The sequence below is a fragment of the Kogia breviceps genome, chromosome 8 (genome assembly GCF_026419965.1).
Source record: "Kogia breviceps isolate mKogBre1 chromosome 8, mKogBre1 haplotype 1, whole genome shotgun sequence".
NCBI lineage: Eukaryota > Metazoa > Chordata > Mammalia > Artiodactyla > Physeteridae > Kogia > Kogia breviceps.
In genome coordinates, this window is record NC_081317.1 from 105,860,587 (window position 1) to 105,880,480 (window position 19,894).

At 42.4% G+C, this 19,894-nt stretch overlaps 1 protein-coding gene across 2 annotated transcripts in view; it reads left to right on the plus strand.

The window, feature by feature from the left end:
* Positions 1-19,894, plus strand: part of DOCK5 (dedicator of cytokinesis 5) — a 219,521-nt gene that overhangs the window by 155,476 nt on the left and 44,151 nt on the right. For both annotated transcript variants that reach the window (XM_067039910.1, XM_059071707.2), the window contains exons 28-37: positions 1,937-2,035; positions 5,894-5,988; positions 7,271-7,349; positions 8,789-8,889; positions 11,467-11,525; positions 11,831-11,985; positions 12,989-13,074; positions 15,364-15,523; positions 16,330-16,370; positions 16,995-17,085. In XM_067039910.1, coding sequence (XP_066896011.1) covers positions 1,937-2,035; positions 5,894-5,988; positions 7,271-7,349; positions 8,789-8,889; positions 11,467-11,525; positions 11,831-11,985; positions 12,989-13,074; positions 15,364-15,523; positions 16,330-16,370; positions 16,995-17,085 — 966 coding nt within the window. The remainder of the gene's footprint in view (positions 1-1,936; positions 2,036-5,893; positions 5,989-7,270; positions 7,350-8,788; positions 8,890-11,466; positions 11,526-11,830; positions 11,986-12,988; positions 13,075-15,363; positions 15,524-16,329; positions 16,371-16,994; positions 17,086-19,894) is intronic.

Here is a 19,894-nt window from a genome sequence, read left to right on the forward strand (position 1 = left end):
CCCTGGGCAACCAGCCTGGAGGCAGCGCCTTGCATGCTGTCAGCCGTGCCCACCCCCAGCAGCTCACCAAGTTATGTTCCCAACTATGCACTATAGTCACCATGAGAGGAATTCTGATAAATTCAGTTTTCCCCTTCTCATCATATTCCCCATGATCTTTAGTGTGCTTATAAATTGGTGCCCTGTGGTACCATCCAGCCCTTGTGGTTCAAGGAGAAACCATTTAAAGAACTTGGGATTAGCGTGCTGTTAGAAATGCCAGTGTTGCCCTGGCCTCTTATTCTCCGCCTGTTATGTCTATTAAAAGTCAGATAAAAAGTGTGATTGAGACCAGAGGTAACTGTTGAAAGGCCGAGTTGTATCATCATTAAAATGAAGCATCTTTCACTAAAGGTGCATATTCTGTGATGCTAAAATCTGATTCGATTTTAATCAGAGGACATAGAAAAAGAACTATCCCAAATTGCTATGGTAAATAAAAACCATTTATTCAACAAATATGTATTAAGAAACTACTGTAAGCCAGGCACTGTTCTAGATGCTGGGGATATATCAGGAAACAAAACAGACAAAAATCACTACCTTAGAGAAGCTTACGTTCTAGCAAGAACAATAACAAAAAAATAAACGGCAGAGTATTAGAAGGCTATAAGCGCTATGGAGAAAAAAATGAGTGGGATAAGGGGAGTTAGGGTAAAAGAGTTACAATTTATGTAAGCTGATTAAGAATGGCTTTCCTGGGTCCTCCTTGGCAGTCCAGAGGTTAGGACTCCACACTTGCACTGCCAGGGGCCCAGGTTCGATCCCTGGTCAGGGAACCAGAATCCCACAAGCCACGTGGTGCAGCCAGAATAAAAAACAGGCTTTCCTGAAAGAGCAAAATTTGGACAAACACTTGGCAAAGGCCTGGAGAAACAAATAGTGTTAGGTGCTGATGGTAATGCAAACTGTATGCTGGTTTGGCAATATATATCAAAGCCTTAGTATAATAAGTTTACATCACTTTATAATTAGAAAAATAAACTTTTTTAAACAAAGGAGACCTAAGACAGACATTCATTCAGAGAGAGGTGTACATGGATAGTATTTCACTGTTTTTGTGTTTAAGAAGTTATTCTCTGCATCCCAGGAACAGCTGTATTTTCATCTCCTCTGTGCCAAGTTCACTTAAATTTGTGTTGTTTTCATAACTATATGAATACAAGAGGATACTACCTTAGATATTTGCCCTCCGGCTAGAAAATTAAGTCTGTGGCTCAAATATGGTTGGACTAGGGGAAGGCAAGTTGAATATGTAATTCCTGGCCTCAAAAATGAAAATGATGGTAATCGTCTAATTATCCGATCCCTTTCTTCAAACCAGGTCCACAGTTACACAGCATAACATGCTAGGAATCACTGGCCAAAGGATTCTAGAGCTGGTGAAATGACACTGAAGTGGTCCAGCAGGGAGCTATCCTAGCCTCTCTTCTGCTCTTCCACTCAGTTTTACGACCTCTCTTTTTCCTCTTTGCTCTCCTCCAAGCTCAAATTTATTTAAATGATCTAAATACTTTGGACGTTTCTCCCTGGACGTCTCTATTACACCTCTGTCTCAACAAGCAACTCAGGGTCTACAAGTTGTTACAGCTTAACTAGTCATCTAGCTGAGACCTTACAGTCAGTATCCCCTGACCGACAGGATTTCGGAGGTCATGGCTATTCGTAGGATGAGTGAAGCCCTCCACACCGCTTCACTCAAACCTGGAAGGAGCTTATTTTTAGCAGAAACTGCACAGCACATGCCTTTGGACCTTTAGAATGTAGTATGTTTCCAGCGTGCTGGGGTCCCTGCATAGTTAATTGGGTGGGGAAAACCAAAGTACATGCACCCAAATCTTGCTTTGTCAGTTGGTGGTCTAAGGAGCTGGAATTTGTGTTTTCGGTCTCCTTCCAGGGGAGTTTCATTGCCTGCATGATTGCCATCCTGCGGCAGATGGACGAGAGCCACTACAGCCACTACATCAGCACTTTCAAGACCAGACAAGACATTATTGTAAGTTGTCTTCATTGGATCCTGGTAACTTTAAGACTTCTCATATTTGGGCAGAACAGAGCATCATGAGTCTAAGGTTCTCTTCCCACACACCTCCGAATGCTGTGTCGCTTTCCACAGTGATTACAAGAGGAGGAGTTTTTCTCTGCCACAGGATTTGAAGAAGAGTACAGTACATATACCAGGAGGTCCTCGTGCAGCCACCTAAGTCTCTTGGATTTAGAGAGAGCCCATATTTAGAAACATTTGGGTGACCTCTTTTGCTCTCAGAAGAGGACAGTGTCTCACTTTCAGGGACAATAGTCACCCATGCCCTGGCAAGGATTTTAGGAGGCAGGGGTGTTCATGGTCTTTTAAGATGTGGTTGGTGTCATCCTTTTCAGTGTTCCCTGGAGAGGGAAACAAAAAGAGGTAATACCTGCCCCAGGTAACAGTGGTAAGTTATCGTCCGTTGAAAATATTCCATTCTCTTCTGTTTTAAACAAGAAAATTGTTCTCATAGTTACTATTAAGCATACAGCCGAAGGTGGCCCAAGAGGCTAAGTTAGGTCTCTGGCTGCTTCCCCAGGATCCTTCCCTTCAGGGAATTGTTAGTGGCTGTTAAACATCCCTGAAGATGAGAATTCCCTGGCCGTCCAGTGGTTAGGACTTGATGCTTTCACTGCTGTAGCCTGGGTTTAATCCCTTATCGGGGATCTAAGATACAACAAGCTGCATGGCAAAAAAAAAAAAAAAATATATATATATATATATATATATATATATATCCCTGAAGGTATTGTCTTATCTTGTGAAGTAGTGGGCTGGACAGGGAGCTGTCCAGCTGTCCAGCTGGACTCAAAGATGAGTCCAGCTTGCACTCATCTTTGCTCTGGGTAACTTCGCATCATTTGTGCGTATTCCAGTTTTCTTTATGCTCTAGATTTTCCACTTTCTGCCTTTATTATACTGATAGCCTGTGGCCAGTACACCCAAGGATATCCAGCTCTTTCTCTTCCAGTCGCTCTCCTTTCTGTGAGGTCTACATGATGGAAAAACACACAAGGAATTGTACTGTTTATTATTATTAGTTGTAATTGATCCAATGAGGAACCCTCAGAGCACTGTCCTGGACCACAATAAAGGACTTAATGGAGCTTAGTCTGGAGTCCTATGTGGACCTCCATGTAGGCCATGCTCTGGCTGGCAGCGTGGTACAGGAATCTGTAGCGATCTGTAGCTGTGCTTGCAGAGATCTGGGCGAGAGAATTAGGAAGAGGGGAGAGGTGGGGAGAGGTGGAAGCCGAGGGTAGCCGTGTTTTCTCCTCCGTAGTGGGTTTAAGAACACAGGCTTTAGAACACCCGGATCTGGGTTTGAATTCTGGCTATTCTGCTTCCCTCTATGAAATTTTGGGCAAGCTGTCTAACCTCACGACGCCTCAATTTTCTCCTCTGTAGGATGGTACCTACCTGGGGGCAGGAGGTAGTTAATGTGAGTATTGATGAGTGGACATGTGGAAAATGCCTCACTTTGTGCCTGGCATGGGTTACTAGCTATGAGAACCAACTACTTATAATAATGATAATGATATTACATTGTAATTACATATATAATATTATATTATTATTATGTAAGATAAAATTAATAAAAAAATAGTTGAGTGACTTGTTTTCAGATTTCCTTCTGAAGGCAGGAAGAATAAAGAAAGTTATACTAAATTCACACTCTTGACAATTTGGCTCCTTTAAGTAAGCAAAAAGAAGAAGAAAACAAACAAACCAGATTTAACTCCTATTTTCCAGGACAGTGGTGAGCTCTTCCCCTGCACCATCGAATTAAAAGAGGATTATTGTCTCCAAGGGAACAGTGGTCATCAGTGGCAGAAGTGCAGTGTACAGCTAAGCCCTTTGACCTCCAGTGGACTGTCCTTTCTCTCACTCCTGCTGCTTCTGAAAAAATCACTTGAAAGACTTCGAGAAGTGGTAGAGAAAGTGAGGCCTGGGGTTATCTGTGAACTGCCTTTATTATGTCATCACTGTTTACAGTTCACCGAGAGCACTAGAGTTGAACATAGAGCTGGCGTCAGGCTAACCAGCATCTACATCCTTGTTTCACAAACCGTCAGCTCCTGTCGACCTGAGGGAAAAAAGTTAATAGGACAGTTAATAAGTAATGGATGCACTTAAAATGGATGACGAAAAACTGAAAAACATGTGAACTATGTCTATGATTTCAGAATGGAGGGTAGACAAGTTTGAGTGTCCATTGAGCCAGAAGGAAGTAGCGCAGACTTGAGAGCTGGAATTGCTCTCTTTCCTATGCTGTTTGGCCTCCGAAGTGTACTGGTCAGCCAACAGGACCGGGGTCTCAGAGGAATATTGTTAGAAATAGAACCCAGGCCCCCTGCCTCCCAAGCCCCGTGTTCTTTCTGTATATGATGTCATTCATGAGCTAGAACTACACGCTTTAGTGCCAGAGACATTGGACTGGATTTTCATTTCAGGAATCTGAGCGGAAAATGTCTAAATTTAACTAACTAATAAACTAAAAAGCTTTCCAAACTTTTTAGCTTTGATTTTTAGCCCGATTGTTCTGAGTTACTTTTTCCTCTTAGCCCTCTTTCGAGTAGAATAGCTGTTTTTTTCAATACTGGGCTTTTGTTATTAGTTTTTACAGACATGATGATCCACTGCTATAATCTCGTTCTAAGGACCATTTAGGACCCTCCCCCCAGGCTATGCATGGTAACGTTCCTGGAAGAGGAAGAATCATGACTCTGCTTCTTATTTATAGCATTTTTGTTCTGTTCTAATAATAATAAGGGAGAATTGGACTCAGAGTTATTAGAAGTATCAGTTTTCTCAGACTCAGTTACAGAGAACAAACTGGTGGTTGCTAGAGGGAAGGAGGGTAGAGAGATGGATGAAAGAGGTGAAGGGGGGATTAAGAGATCCTAACTTCCAGCTGTAAAACAAATAAGTCCCAGGATGTAACGTACACATAGGGAATCCAGTCAGCAATGTTGTAACAACTTTGTATGGTGACAGATGGTAACTGGGCATATTGTGGTCATCATTTCCTAATGTATAAAACCATCGAATCACTGTGTTGTGCATCTGAAACTAATATAATATTATGTTAATATTAACTAATATAATATGTTAATTGTAACTCAATTTTTAAAAGACACCAAAAAGTTTAAAAAAAAAAGGTACCAGTTTTCTCACAATTGTTGGTGAATTCATTTGAAGTACAGTAGATCTATTCAGACAACATTGGCAGCCGAGGACTGAAGATATTATGGCTCTGAACTTGGGATCCAGAATCCCAAGGTCTCTTCCCAGCTCTCCAGCTTCTTGGTTTCTATGGCCTTAAGCTAGTCACTTCATTTTTCAACAGTCTCAGTTTTATCATTTATAAAATGCAGACAATTTTTTAATCCTTCTCTTCCTTATCAGATTATATGATGTAAACATCAAATCATAGGATACCTGTAAGAATGCTCTGTTGCATACACTGCTATGTTTAAAATAGATGACCAACAAGAAACTACTGTACAGCACAGGGAACTCTGCTCAATATTCCGTAATAACCTAAATGGAAAAAGAATTTGAACGAGAATAGATGCATGTGTATGTATAACTGAATCACTTTGCTGCACACCTGAAACTAACACAACATTGTTAATCAACTATACTCCAATATAAATGAAAATTTTTTTAAAAAATGCTCTGTTATCCCTATAAACCTTACTCAAAAAATAGACTGTTATGGGACCTGGGCCATCGTGTTCCTTCCTTCACGCCAGTGTGCTGGAGGAAAGGCTTTTGAAGTGTAACCCAGTTTTCCCCCAACCATTCCTCCTTTGTTTTCTGCAGGACTTCCTCATGGAAACTTTTATCATGTTTAAGGATCTAATTGGAAAGAACGTCTACGCCAAAGACTGGATGGTCATGAATATGACACAGAGCAGGTGAGACCGACCATCGCAGGGCCGAAAGCATTTGAAAACTTGGGTCTGGAAACTAGGTTTTGACCCTTGTGAAGCATGTTAAATCTCGTTGCTTCAAGTCCACCATCTGTAAAGTAAGGGTCCTCCCGCTTTTGTGGTCCTGGTTTACGTGCTCCTGTTCTCGATTCCATGCAGGCTACTGTGGTCACTCCGACTCGGGCTCTCTACTCTCTTCTTTCTGCTATAACCTCCTCATTGCTTTCATGTTGATTGTCAGCATCAGCTCTGCAAGGTGTCTTTCAGTGTCTCCATAGGGCCTTTACCATCCTGACATTCAAGGCCTCTGCATCCCGGCCCACCCTGCTTTTCTAGCCTCGTCTTCCACTGTTTCCCTCCTTACACGACTTGCCCTCCAATCAAACTGGCCTCTTCCCTCCTAACCCTGACCCTGACCCTGAACATGTTCTGTGCCTCTGCTCACGCTACTACTTCCACCTGCAGTGTCTGCCCCATTGTCTCTGGCCATCAACATGCCTCCCATTCCTTAAGGTCCTTCTCTAATGCCATCTCCAAAGGAAGCCGTTCTGATCTGGATGTCATCTTCTCTTCTTTTGATTTCCCCATACCTCTTTGATACCCCCTCCTAGAATTTTCCATATTCTTTGTTGGGTCATGGTTTTGATTTTCAGGTTGCAAATAATCTCCACCAAGTTGTAGATTTCTCAAGACCAGGAACCGTTCTTTCAAGGGAAAACCTGAGCCAGTGCTTTGCAGTTGCCGGTCCTCAACAAAGACTTGTTGAATGAAAGTGAAATGGACTGAATACAGATACTAAAAGAGTTTCAGGATTTTTAAAGAGCCAAATAAAGTAAATCATTATGATAAGCATTATTGTTACCTCTCCGTGGTCCTGATACCTGATTAGAAAAACCCTTCCCAACTATGTACAGATTAGAGAAACAGTTGCATCCGAAGTCCTAGACTTTAAAACATAAGCATCACGATGGAGCAAAAGGAGCCCTGGTCTGAGGCTCAGGAGCCCTGGCTTGTCCTCTGAGCTGTACTCTGAACTGGCTAAATTGTGATGCAGCCTTGAGCTGTGCTCGTAGTCAGTTCAAGAAACTGACCTTCAGTGACCTTCTCTGTAGAATGTGCCGTCGTTGGTCTCAAAGGACTTTGATAGATCTAAAGGTCTTAGATTGCCAAGTCCAGGTTTGATTTGCTTTGGCTTTTAACATAGATGGAAAATGCTTCAAAGAGCATGAAGTTGCCTTCTTTATCCAGTGTGTTTTTCCTCCCCTAGGGTTTTCCTCCGTGCCATCAATCAGTTTGCTGAGGTTCTCACAAGATTCTTCATGGATCAGGCAAGCTTTGAACTTCAGGTAAGCATGCGACTCACCTAGGAGTTCCTTGAGCTCTCAGCCAAAGCAAGAGAACCGTTTCACTTTGGAAAACATCACCTCAGATTTTTGTATCATAACAGAAATACACACAAACACACCTGCTTGCAGGTAGGCACGCAGGTATTCCTCTACCTACAAACGGTTTGGTGTCCAAAGAGCAGTTTGTATAAACACCTGTTTGAAAGTCCAAAGTGATAGCAAAACTGGTGATCACTAGCTCCATCTTCATTCATTCGTTCATCCAACAAATATTAGAGAGTTATATATACAGGGCACTATTCTAGGCCCTGGTGAAGGCAGACAAGGTCCTGCTTCCGTTACAGAGTACTTTTTTTTTTTTTTTTGCGTTACATGGGCCTCTCACTGTTGTGGCCTCTCCTGTTGCGGAGCACAGGCTCCGGACACGCAGGCTCAGTGGCCATGACTCACGGGCCCAGCCGCTTCTCTGCATGTGAGATCTTCCCGGACCAGGGCACGAACCCGTGTCCCCTGCATCGGCAGGCGGACTCTCAACCACTGTGCCACCAGGGAAGTCCCAACAGGGTACATTTTGTTGGTGATGTGGTTTTACAGTGATATGGCCTGTGTTTGTATCTATGGAACTTTGGAAGTAGAGAGTCATAAGCAGAGGAGATTATATATACATATTGCATATACATATACATGTTTATGTGTGTGTATACATATGTGTTTATATGTGTATGTGTGTATATATATCAAAATGGTTATATACGTATGTGTATTTATACACACACACACACACACACACACATATACCTATGCCAAAATGGAATCAAGCTGTACAGTTCTTTGGTAACCTGTTAATCTACTTTATTTACTTTTTCTGTGATCTTTTCGATGATAATAAATATTTTCACAGTATTTTTAATGGCTGAATACAGTGCATTGTATGGCTGGACCATGGTTTATTTAACCGAATTCTCCTTATGAGCATTTAGATTGTTTCCATTTTGTGTTATCTTGTTCAATAGCAGTGTGAGGGCATTCCTTGTTTTAAATATTTTTTTAAATACCCGTAAATATGTTACCAGGATAAAGTCCTAAAGTATTTACTAGTCAGAAATTTGGCAGATTTTCAGGGCTTTTGATAAGTATTGCCAAACTACTTACTATAAATAGGTACACTTCTTGGCAACAATTTTTCCTTTATCCCAGGAGTAAAGACAAATATAATAGTTTAGATTATTTTTAAAAGCTTGATATTAATAAAGCATTAAAACTTTCAGAGATGAATAATTGAAACACAGGAGAGAAAAGGAAGTCCCGTGGATTTTATTTTGGATTTTTTTCCCATTAATTTCTGGCGAGTGCATTTGTACCATGCGGCACTGTTTTATTATGACCCATATTAATGTTATTTTCTGTTTCTTTTCACCCACACCATTAATTTTGAACAGCTCTGGAACAATTACTTCCATTTGGCAGTTGCTTTTCTCACCCATGAGTCCCTTCAGCTTGAAACCTTTTCGCAAGCCAAGCGCAACAAAATTGTAAAAAAGTAAGTGTCCTCTTAAACTTGCTTATGATTGGGAAGGCGATTCTTCCATTTCTATATGGAGCAGGAGTTTTGGTATCACAGAAATTACTGTTCAGTGGCTACCCGTGTTGTTAGTGAGATAGGTCTTAAAATAATCATTTAATAGACCTCAGATTTCCCCAGATTCACATCTCTTCTCAGGGGCCCATTCATTTTCAAATCAACCATCACATTCTATTATAGAATCTCTACATAAAGAGGCACTGAAGCCAGCCAGTCCTCCCATCACCAGGAACAGCTGCCATCTGCTGGCAGCTTGTCCAAATTGCAGGCATAGTGCCTCTGTCTCATGCTTCACAGAGCAAACTCCTTTGGCACCATTGGTCTGCCTCCCAGTTTCAGTCACTTTAGCAGAGAAGCCAAGAGTAACACATCACCTAAAAACACCCTCCAGATTCCTGGCTCAGAATTCAAAATAGACCTGTGTGCAAGAGTGATGAGAGATTTAGGGAAGACTTTCATTGCTTTTACCTCAAGTCTGTTTCGAAGTTCATTGAGAGCCTGGGAACTCAAAGGCTGTGTAGTTAAATAGAACTTGAGAAATTTATCATTTGAAAGCTGTGAATTTTAGTTCTGTTCCCCTGCTAGCATGTCTGGGACTCTAGGCAAATTATTTAGCATCCCTCTAGCTCCTCCCTAAAATACTAAGATTGGTGGCTAAGTGATTGAAATTTAGTGATTGCACTTTTAAAGATAAAAGTAAAACCTGTTTTGTAGATTTCCTTGTGGGGTGGGTATCAAGAGATATTTGATTTTTTTTTTTTTTTTTTTTGGCGGGACGCGGGCCTCTCACTGTTGTGGCCTCTCCTGTAGCAGAGCCCAGGCTCCGGACGTACAGGCTCAGTGGCCATGGCTCACGGGCCCAGCCGCTCCGCGGCATGTGGGATCTTCCCGGACCAGGGCACGAACCCGTGTCTCCTGCAGCGGCAGGCGGACTCTCAACCCCTGCGCCACCAGGGAAGCCCAAGATATTTGATTTTTAAGATGGACACCCTAATCTTATTCTTTAGAATACTTTAAATGACATAACTTCATTCAAGGATGTATTTGATTTTGGTTAAATGACCATAAGTGAAATGAGTTGACACCAAGTCTGATAAATAAAGTGGCTAGTTAGGATTAATGATTCTGGTTTTGGTCAAAGGAAAGTGTGACTGTAAGTACAATCCATGTAAAAATATGTATGCATATGGACAAAGATAAACCTTAGGAAATAAAAACATTTATATTAAGCTTATAGGAATGTAAATGAATTGTTTTTCAAGACTTCTCTGATTTTTAGTAAAAGCATCAACAGTAGTATTAATAAGCAATAAGAATAGTTATCATTTATTATCTATTATGGGCCAGACATGGACCACATATGCTTATATAATAATAATAAAATTAGCTTAGGTACATTTGTTAAATAGGAATAGTAAGAAAAATTTTTCAATATGATTTTTATACTGGCTTCTGAAGACACTTCCAAAGCAAGAATTTGAAAAAAAAAAATGTTTGGTGCAATAGTATCATAAGTAGAAAACATAGAACCGTGCTGGCAGGGTAGGTCATAAGTCCATATTCTAACTCCTTGGGAACATTTACAGCATCTACTTTTGACCCACCCTATTTCTATTTTCTAAGCCTCCAGCCTCTGATATGGTATATGGTGTCGGGCAGCCCTAGGCATATGTATTCTTTAAGAGATTTTCAAGTGACTCTGATTCACCTCTGCCCAAGAATCACTGTCTAGATCAATGCTTCTCTATTATTTTTTCCTCCATTGTCAACTCCTGTAAGGAACCTTTTTAGAAAATGTTTTTCTAATCACACCCCCCATGAAATATTAATACCACAGATACACCATATATCAGTTTATGCACTAAATGTATATCTGTACTTTATATATAAAAACAGGAAGCTTTTTTTTGCACCCATGGACCAATTTTCACCCCTTCAGGGACACTATCACCCCCACTGAGAATGTATGTCTAGAGATTCCCAATGTAAGTGCTTTGAAGAGCGTCCTGGTGTGGATAAGTGTGACTCAAATATAAGTATATAAAGGCCGGCCACATTTCTGTTTAACTCATCCCTCATTCATCTTCCTTTTCTTTAGTGTTTGTGGTGTTTTATTTTTTTGCATAAGAGCAACCAGATTGTTTTCTCACTCTTCCCTCTTCAATAAAGTTTATTAATCTCATTTTCTCAGTGATTTTTTGACACTTACTTTGGTCTTCCTCCTGCTGTGAAAGTCCCCTCACCTCTATGTGGCTCAGTTCTTGGGGGCTTTTTTAGGTATTGACCACATCTCCTTGTGGGATCTTAGTTCCCTGACCAGGGATTGAACCCTCACCCCTTGCAGTGGAAGCACAAGTCTTAACCCCTGGACCACCAGGGAAGTCCCTCGACCGCTTCTCTTAATGTGATTTTGCCTCAAGACCTACCTTAATTGTGACCTAGAGGAACACAGGCTCTTCTACTTCCCTCATCATTGTATTATGTGTTCTCGTTTCCACTGCACATCTTTCTCCTGGTTTATGATCTTCTTCCTAGATACGGGGACATGAGAAAGGAAATCGGCTTTAGGATCCGGGACATGTGGTATAACCTGGGTGAGTGTATAACCCAAACAGGCCCACACACCACTCCTGGGCGACACGCATCCCACGATGAATTCTTTTCCATTTTAATTCCAAGTATCCCGAGATTGATTTCTCTGTGTGTCTGGAAGTACAAGTTGACTTGTCGGTCTCTTATGACATCACATGTTATCAGAAAACAATATTTAGTCACTCACGTCTGAATTGATTTACCCACGTAAACTTTTTCTTTTCTTATGGGCCCTGTGGAGGAAGATTGTAGCGCTTTACTTCCGGTGAGATTATTATTTTCATGTCCTCACTTACTTTCATTTCAGGTCCCCACAAAATCAAATTCATCCCATCCATGGTGGGTCCCATTCTGGAGGTCACACTGACCCCCGAAGTAGAGCTCCGGAAAGCCACCATCCCCATTTTCTTTGATATGATGCAGTGTGAGTTCAATTTCAGTGGAAATGGCAATTTCCATATGGTAAGGAGTGGTGGACCTGTCATCTTACTAATGCACGTAGAGTCAACTCTTATTTATTTTCTTTCTATATAGAGAAGCAGTAGCCTGAATAAAACAAATCAAAGGTGATCTAGAAACTTCTTTTTTTGCATTTTGTTTTGTAAAGCAATTAGGCATAGGATCAGATATTCCAACCAAGGCCCTAGGAGCAGCCTTTTCTGCTGCGTATGTTTCCTAAAGAAGCACTCTTATCTCTGGATAATTAAAATTTGACTTCATGCAGTTTAATCCTATCTCTTGCAAATATTGCAGTGGATTGAGGGAATGGTGCAGGGGTCTTTAGCTTTTTTTTTTTTTTTTTTTTTTTTTTTTTTTTGGTGGTACGCGGGCCTCTCACTGTTGTGGCCTCTCCCGTTGCGGAGCACAGGCTCCAGACGCACAGGCTCAGCGGCCATGGCTCACGGGCCCAGCCGCTCCGCGGCATGTGGGATCTTCCCGGACCGGGGCACGAACCCGTGTCCCCTGCATCGGCAGGCGGACTCTCAACCACTGCGCCACCAGGGAAGCCCGGGTCTTTAGCTTTGAGACCTTAGTCTGCCTGATATATTTTTCCTATGCTTCAATTTCCTTATCTATACAGTATATTAGTATTGAATGGAAGATTTTGCAGCTTTGAAGCTCTGTAAAAGCAAACCCATTGTCAAGACTTCGACAAGAACCAAAAATAAAATGGAAAATTAGAATCTTTAAGCTATTTTTGCATGCACAGTTGTGATTGGATCATAACGTTTGGGGTAGTTTTTTCCCGGAAATATAAAGCAAAGGACAGAGTAGCACGAGGCTGCTTTTAGAAAGTTTTGATACTAATGGATGATGTGAAGTGGGGTCTTCCTCTATGTATGTTGGAATGAGTTTACAATTCAGTAAAGGGGTTGGGTCAAATCTAGAAAAGTTGGCTGGATGTCTTTCGTGTCCTCTTCTGAGAATGTGGCATTCTCCTGTGAAATTCTGCCTCTGCTTTCAGTTTGAGAATGAGTTGATCACGAAGCTGGACCAAGAGGTGGAAGGGGGAAGAGGAGATGAACAATACAAGGTCCTTCTGGAAAAACTGTGAGTATTGCAGAAACAAAATCTCACGTTGATTGCATCATTTAGCGATGGAGAAAAACAGGCTTCTGCTGCCCTTACAGACCAGTCGAGTGGTCTCAGTATCCCCGGGGGTCACCACCATGAATGGTTCTCAGGGGCTGGGGGGGTTCATGGAGTTTACACCATCCACTGCTGACATTTGTTTATCTGCTGTGAGTCAAATGTTCATGTTTTCCTGGCCAGCCCGGCCCTCAAGAACACAGCAGACGGAGGAGAGAGGGAGATGGACAGAGTAGTGGCATTTTGCCCAGTGTTTGAAATGCTGAACTTTAACAAAAGTGCTGGCACTTCTAATTATGGCTTCGAAGCAGTAATTTAAAGGAGAAGGGAAAAACATTTCAAGGTCCACCTTACGTTTAAAAATGCCTTATACCCTGTGAAGGATGTCTGAGAACACCAGGTACAGCTCCAGCCCTTTTCACTGCCCTCCCCACACCCCAAGCCAACGCATTCATTCCCTCCCTGAGCTCACATTATCCTACTGTTCCCCATCCATAGCCTGACAGACCTTTGCCTGGCACCCTCTGTCCCTCGTACTCTTCTTTGCATGTATGGAATGACAGTATAACAAGAGTGGTTAAAAACACTTAGATGTTGGAGAGAGAGATTGTGCTTCAAATCCCGCTTTCTCCACATACTAGGATTTTGACTTTGGACAGATGCTCTAACCTATACAGCACCTCTTTTTTTTTTTTTTTTTTTCGTTATCTACAATGATAAGATCTGTATTCTGGTGAGGATTAAATGAGATGATGCATTAACACAGTGTCTGTCACAGAGCTCAGGCTGGACAAATGTTGGCTGCTCTGGTGTTTGTTACTGTTAACATCTGCAGGATCTTCCCAGCATCCTGGGTTGTAACTACCCTAGACTGTTCATTTCTTGTGTTCTCTGAACTTTTATGATATTGGCCAACTCTGTCACCTGTTGATTGGGTACGTGCCTAAGTCTTTCTAGGATTTACCTGCTTCATGGACGTGGCGGGCACTAGACTGAGCTGAGGGTGGGCACACTCCCAACTCTTGTTTTTCATTTTTCAAAGATTTTTTTGAGGAACTAGCCCACGGGGTACTCAGAAATGGAACTGATGACTCGTCTGTATTTTAAAGAACTAGAAGTCCGTCTTATTTTGTTTGTAATGGATAAGATCGTTTGTTGATCTTTCCATCCTGTATCCATTTGGTCTGCCCGTTTGAGATTCAGACCTTTCAGTGTATCACTTCTGCAGTCCTGATCTCATACGGGAATGAAGTGCAGGTGTTACACACACATACAAACACACACATTTACAAGTGATAATAAAACTACACTTAAAAAAAAATCCTACAGTTGACTTTTCACATACAGATCTTATTTTTCCTTCATTCTTCTCGGATCACGAATGCAGAAAGATATGACGGCACAAATTTCCAGTGCTCAAGAATAATTTTAGAGTCTGGACTAATGCTTTGAACCCATTTTTTTCGCCTGTTCCCAAGGTTTTCTTCTAATTGTCTAATCTGAGAAGCTCCTATAGAAGCTTTGCTCTATTTGGGTCCAGACGGAGAGGATTTAGACCAAAAAGTTTAACCCCCATCTACCTATTTACAACTGTGCATTTTTTCCTGAAAATAACACTATTTTTAAACGTCTTTATTGGAGTATAACTGCTTTACAGTGGTGTGTTAGTGTCTGCTTTATAACAGAGTGAATCAGCTATACATATACATATATCCCATATCTCCTCTCTCTTGTGTCTCCCACTTTTATCCAAAGAGCCACATGTTTAGAAGTGCAGTAGGTTCCTAGGTTCCTCTAGGCTGGGCATCAGTCCAAGATTCTCCAGAGTTCCCTCAGGATGCCCTGAAGTACTAGGCCTTAGGGAGAATGAAGGTGGAGAAAAGATGGTCCTTTCAAATGAGTAGAGCTATTGGATAGCACACACAAATCTTTTGGGCAAAGGTTCTCATTTCTGTGGTATTGACAGAAGACAAAAACAAATAGAAATAGAAATTCTAAGAAGGGCATACTGGACTGGGATCCTCAGGGATGATAGGGCTTGAGCTACAGACCTAAAGAAAACGTAGAACTTGAGTAACAGCGAGGAGCCTTGTAAGTGAAGGACCCAGGCTAGCATAGACTGGAGTTACAAGAAGGGTGTATGTCTCCTAGTCTGGCGCCACCTGCTGCCAGGACCATGGACAGCGCTCATAGGCGGTGCTGGAGTCACCGGGTGGGACATGGGCATTTGTCTCCATCTCTGCCCCACAGGCTTCTAGAACATTGCCGGAAACATAAATACCTCTCCAGCTCCGGAGAAGTATTCGCGCTCCTGGTCAGCAGCCTCTTAGAGAATCTCCTGGACTACAGAACCATTATCATGCATGACGAGAGCAAGGAAAACCGCATGAGCTGTACCGTTAACGTGCTGGTACGTGCCACGCCCCTGGGATGGCGAGAGGGCAGTGCCCGGCCGCCCCTGCACCCCATGGCGTAGCTCTAAGTAGATCCGGCAGACACAAAGGTCCCCTGGGACCACCTTTCCAGAGTCCGCGTCCTGCTGAGTCTAATTGGAATGGCTTTGATGGCTGTTGGCTAACTCAGCTTTGAACTCTCAGACGCCAGCTGCCTCAGACCTCGAGGATAAATGTGGAAACAGGGATGGAAAATGCAACATAAGCTCTTGACTCAACTCTCTTGCCGAAGGGCATCCTCAGCCTGTTTCTCTGTCTTGTTTGTTTTTATGTGGTTGCTTTATTGTTGGGATTATTCGACACAGACGAAAATGCATTGAAAACAATATACCATGAGTAGAGAATTAGTCCATGAAATCCTCTAGGTGGTAGAACCCTGTGGTCTTGCCTTTCCTTAGACAGTTGTAACTGGGACCAGAGACCTCAGATGTTTAGGCTGCCATACACTCCTCTTCATATAAATCAAGAACCTACCACCTCTGATTCCCTGAGAAAACAGAATATCAGGTGACTTGGCTATGACCCAGCTGTCTATTCACCTAGAAGGTTCCGTCACATTTCCCAGAAGCATGGTCCTAAAAGAATTCAACTTTTCTGCTTTGTAAATTGTCACTTCCTTATTTTGTTGGGAGTATTTGTTAAAGGGAAAGAAGAAAGTCTTTGGAAAGGTGACACTTGAAAAGTGCAAGCAGTGGTTTGTCCCTTTTTGTGGCAAGCTCATCAATAATGGCTCTGTGTTGGTATTTTGTGACTTTTTTTGTAGAATTTTTACAAAGAAAAGAAGAGAGAGGACATCTACATAAGGTAAGCTGAAAGAAATTTCTGCTTTTGCTGTTTATGTCAGGGCTTTATGATTTATTTCTCCAATAACTGAAAACAGTAAGCCCCAACACCGTGCTTGCTGCTTCGAGAGACACCAGAAAGTATGTGATATGCTCCCTTCTTCCTAAAAGGGTAAACGCTTTTTAGGCAGATACACAAGTAAGTACAATACGAGGAAGTGTAGAGGGAGGATCCTTTCGGGATTCCAGGAAAGGATAGAGGGCTGTGGCCAGGTAACCAGGGAAAACAGCACAGGAAAGACGTGAAATTCACCCTCTGTCAAGGACTCTTAGCCCGGCGTGCAGGAAGCCCTGAACGTGAAACCAACTTGGATGTAAACTATGTGCATTTTCCTGGGGAAACATTCCTTAGCTCTCATGAGCTTCCCAAAGGGGTCTGTGACGTTAAAAATTTGTTTTAAACATCACTGCCTTAAACGAAGAGTACAAAGTAGCATAGGTAGAGTAGGAAAGACACACAGGCAGGAAACAGCACAAAGACTTAAGGAATAGGAAGTAACTATTCCTGCCGCCTGGCAGCGTAATTAGCCAAATGTCCCATCAACTCCCTGGCAGCAGAATGCCTCCTTTCTCCCGTTCTGACCAGATACTTGTACAAGCTGCGGGATTTACACCGGGACTGTGAGAACTACACCGAAGCTGCCTACACACTCCTCCTCCACGCTGAACTCCTGCAGGTAAGTGGACCAGGTATGCGGTATGTCAGCCATCCAGCCCTTTGGGACCGCACCCTGTATGATTGTGATGGGAATGTTCCCTACTCAAGGAGGACCCTTTTATCCAAGAATGTTTTTATACCTTCTAAATAGGCACAGCTAGTTTTTAGACCAAGGTTGGGAAAATTTCCATTATTATTTATTTATTTACTTATTTACTTACTTACTTTTAAATTTATTTTATTTTGAAGTATAGTTGACTGATAGTGTTGTGTTAATTTCTGCTGTACAGCAAATTCAGTTGTACATATATATATACACATTCTTTTTCATATTTTCCATTATGGTTTGCCACAGGATATTAAACATAGCTCCCTGTGCTCTACAGTAGGACCTTGTTGTTTATCCATTCTAGTCCCAAAGTCCCAATCCACCATCCCCCCTCCCTCTCCCCCTTGGTAACCACAAGTCTGTTCTCTCTGTGTGAGTCTGTTTCTGTTTCGTAGATATGTTCATTTGTGTCATATTTTAGATTCCACATGTAAGTGATGTCATATGGTATTTGTCTTTCTCTTCCTGACTTGCTTCACTTAGTATGATCACCTCTAGGTCCATCCATGTTGCTGCAAATGGCATTATTTCATTCTTTTTTATGGCTGAGTAATATTCCACGACATATGTACCACATCTTCTTCATTCATTCATCTGTCAATGGACATTTAGGTTGTTTCCGTGTCTTGGCTATTGTAAATAGTGCTGCTTTGAACATATGGGTGCATATCATTTATTTAAAAATCCTGAGGAAGCAGAGCACAACTTACAGGCTGCTAATACTGAAACTCTAATTGAAAAAACAGGGACTTCCCTGGTGGTGCAGTGGGTAAGAATGCACCAACGCAGGGGACACGGGTTCGAGCCCTGGTCCGGGAAGATCCCACATGCCGTGGAAAAACTAAGCCCGTGCACCACAACTACTGAGCCTGCGCTCTAGAGCCCACGAGCCACAACTACAGAGCTTGCATGCTGCAACTACTGAAGCCCACGAGTGAGCCTAGAGCACGTACTCTGCAACAAGAGAAGCCACCGCAGTGAGAAGCCTGCGTACCTCAACGAAGAGTAGCCCCTGCTTGCCGCAACTAGAGAAAGCCCGTGCAGAAATGAAGACCGAATGCAGCCATTATTAATTAAATTAAATAATTAAATTAATTAAAATTAAGTGAATAAATTTATTTATTTTTAAAAAGGAGAAAAACCACGTCAATCAATTTGTGTAAAACTGTAGAGAAGTGAGCTGTAAGTAAATATAGAACTGTAGAAGTACTATCCTATTTATACTGTCTCACTGAGGAAATTATATTGTGCCATGTATATAAATACAACTCTACATCATCAATCCCAAATAATTATTTCCAGCTCTGACGACTCCTCCAACTTACTGTTCTGTCAACCTCAATCTCTGAATGAGTAACAGACAACTCAAACTTAGCGTGACAGTAACAGAAGCTGTTCCCTCCACTGTCCTCCTGGGTCCGTGCCTTCCTCTCCTTTCTCCCCATTTCACTAAAGGGCACTGGCATCTAATAAAAGATACTGGTCGTCATCATCTTTTACTCACCTCTCCCACATTAGCAACAAACAAGAATCGGGGACCCTCTGTCCAAAACCCTCCCTCACCCCATCCACTTTTCTTTCTTTTTTTTAATTGAGAAAGTTTGTGCTATAGCATTAGATCTCCAGGGCTTGCTTGCTTGCTTATTTATTTATTTATTTAGAAAATGAATTTATGTATTTATTTTTGGCTGCACTGGGTCTTCGTTGCTGCGCGTGGGCTCTCTCTAGTTGTGGTGAGTGGGGGCTTCTCCTGTTGCGGAGCACAGGCTCTTGGAGCGCGGGCTTCAGTAGCTGTGGCACGCAGGCTCAGTAGTTGTGGGTTGCGGGCTCTAGAGCACAGGCTCAGTAGTTGTGGCTCACAGGCTTAGTTGCTCCATGGCATGTGGGATCTTCCCGGACCAGGGCTCAAACCCGTGTGCCCTGCATTGGCAGGCGGATTCTTAACCACTGCACCACCAGGGAAGTCCTCCAGGGCTTATTTATCTACTAGTTTTAAGTTTATACCCTTAAACATTCTTCCTCCTATTCCCCCACCCCACAGCCCCTGGTAACCACCGTTCTAGTCTCTGTTTTTACAAGTCAGAGGTTTTCTTTTTTTTTTTTAATTTTTTTTTTTTTTTTTGCTGTACGCGGGCCTCTCACTGCAGTGGCCCCTCCCCCTGCGGAGCACAGGCTCCGGACGCGCAGGCTCAACGGCCATGGCTCACGGGCCCAGCCGCTCCGCGGCATGTGGGATCTTCCCGGACCGGGGCACGAACCCGCGTCCCCCGCATCAGCAGGCGGACTCTCAACCACTGCGCCACCAGGGAAGCCCAGAGGTTTTCAGATGCCACATATAAGTGAGATCGTACAGTGTTTGTCTTTCTCGTCTAACTTACTTCACTTTGAATAATGCTCTTAAGGTCGATCCTTGGTGTTGCAGGTGGCAGGATTTCCTTCTTTCTCATGGCTGAATAATTTTCCATTGTATGTATATACCACATTTTTATTCATTCATCCATTGATGGACACTTAGGTTGTATCTTGGCTAGTGTGAATAATGCTGCAGTGAACACGGGGGTGCAGCTGTCTCTTTGATAGCCTCACCCTATCCACTTTTCTTTATCTCCATTGCTACCATCTTGGTCCAAGTTATCGATTTTAGCCTCCTACTACATCTCCCTGCCTCCATTCTGGTCCCTAGCAATTAATTTTCTTGTATAATTTAAATTTTATTTTA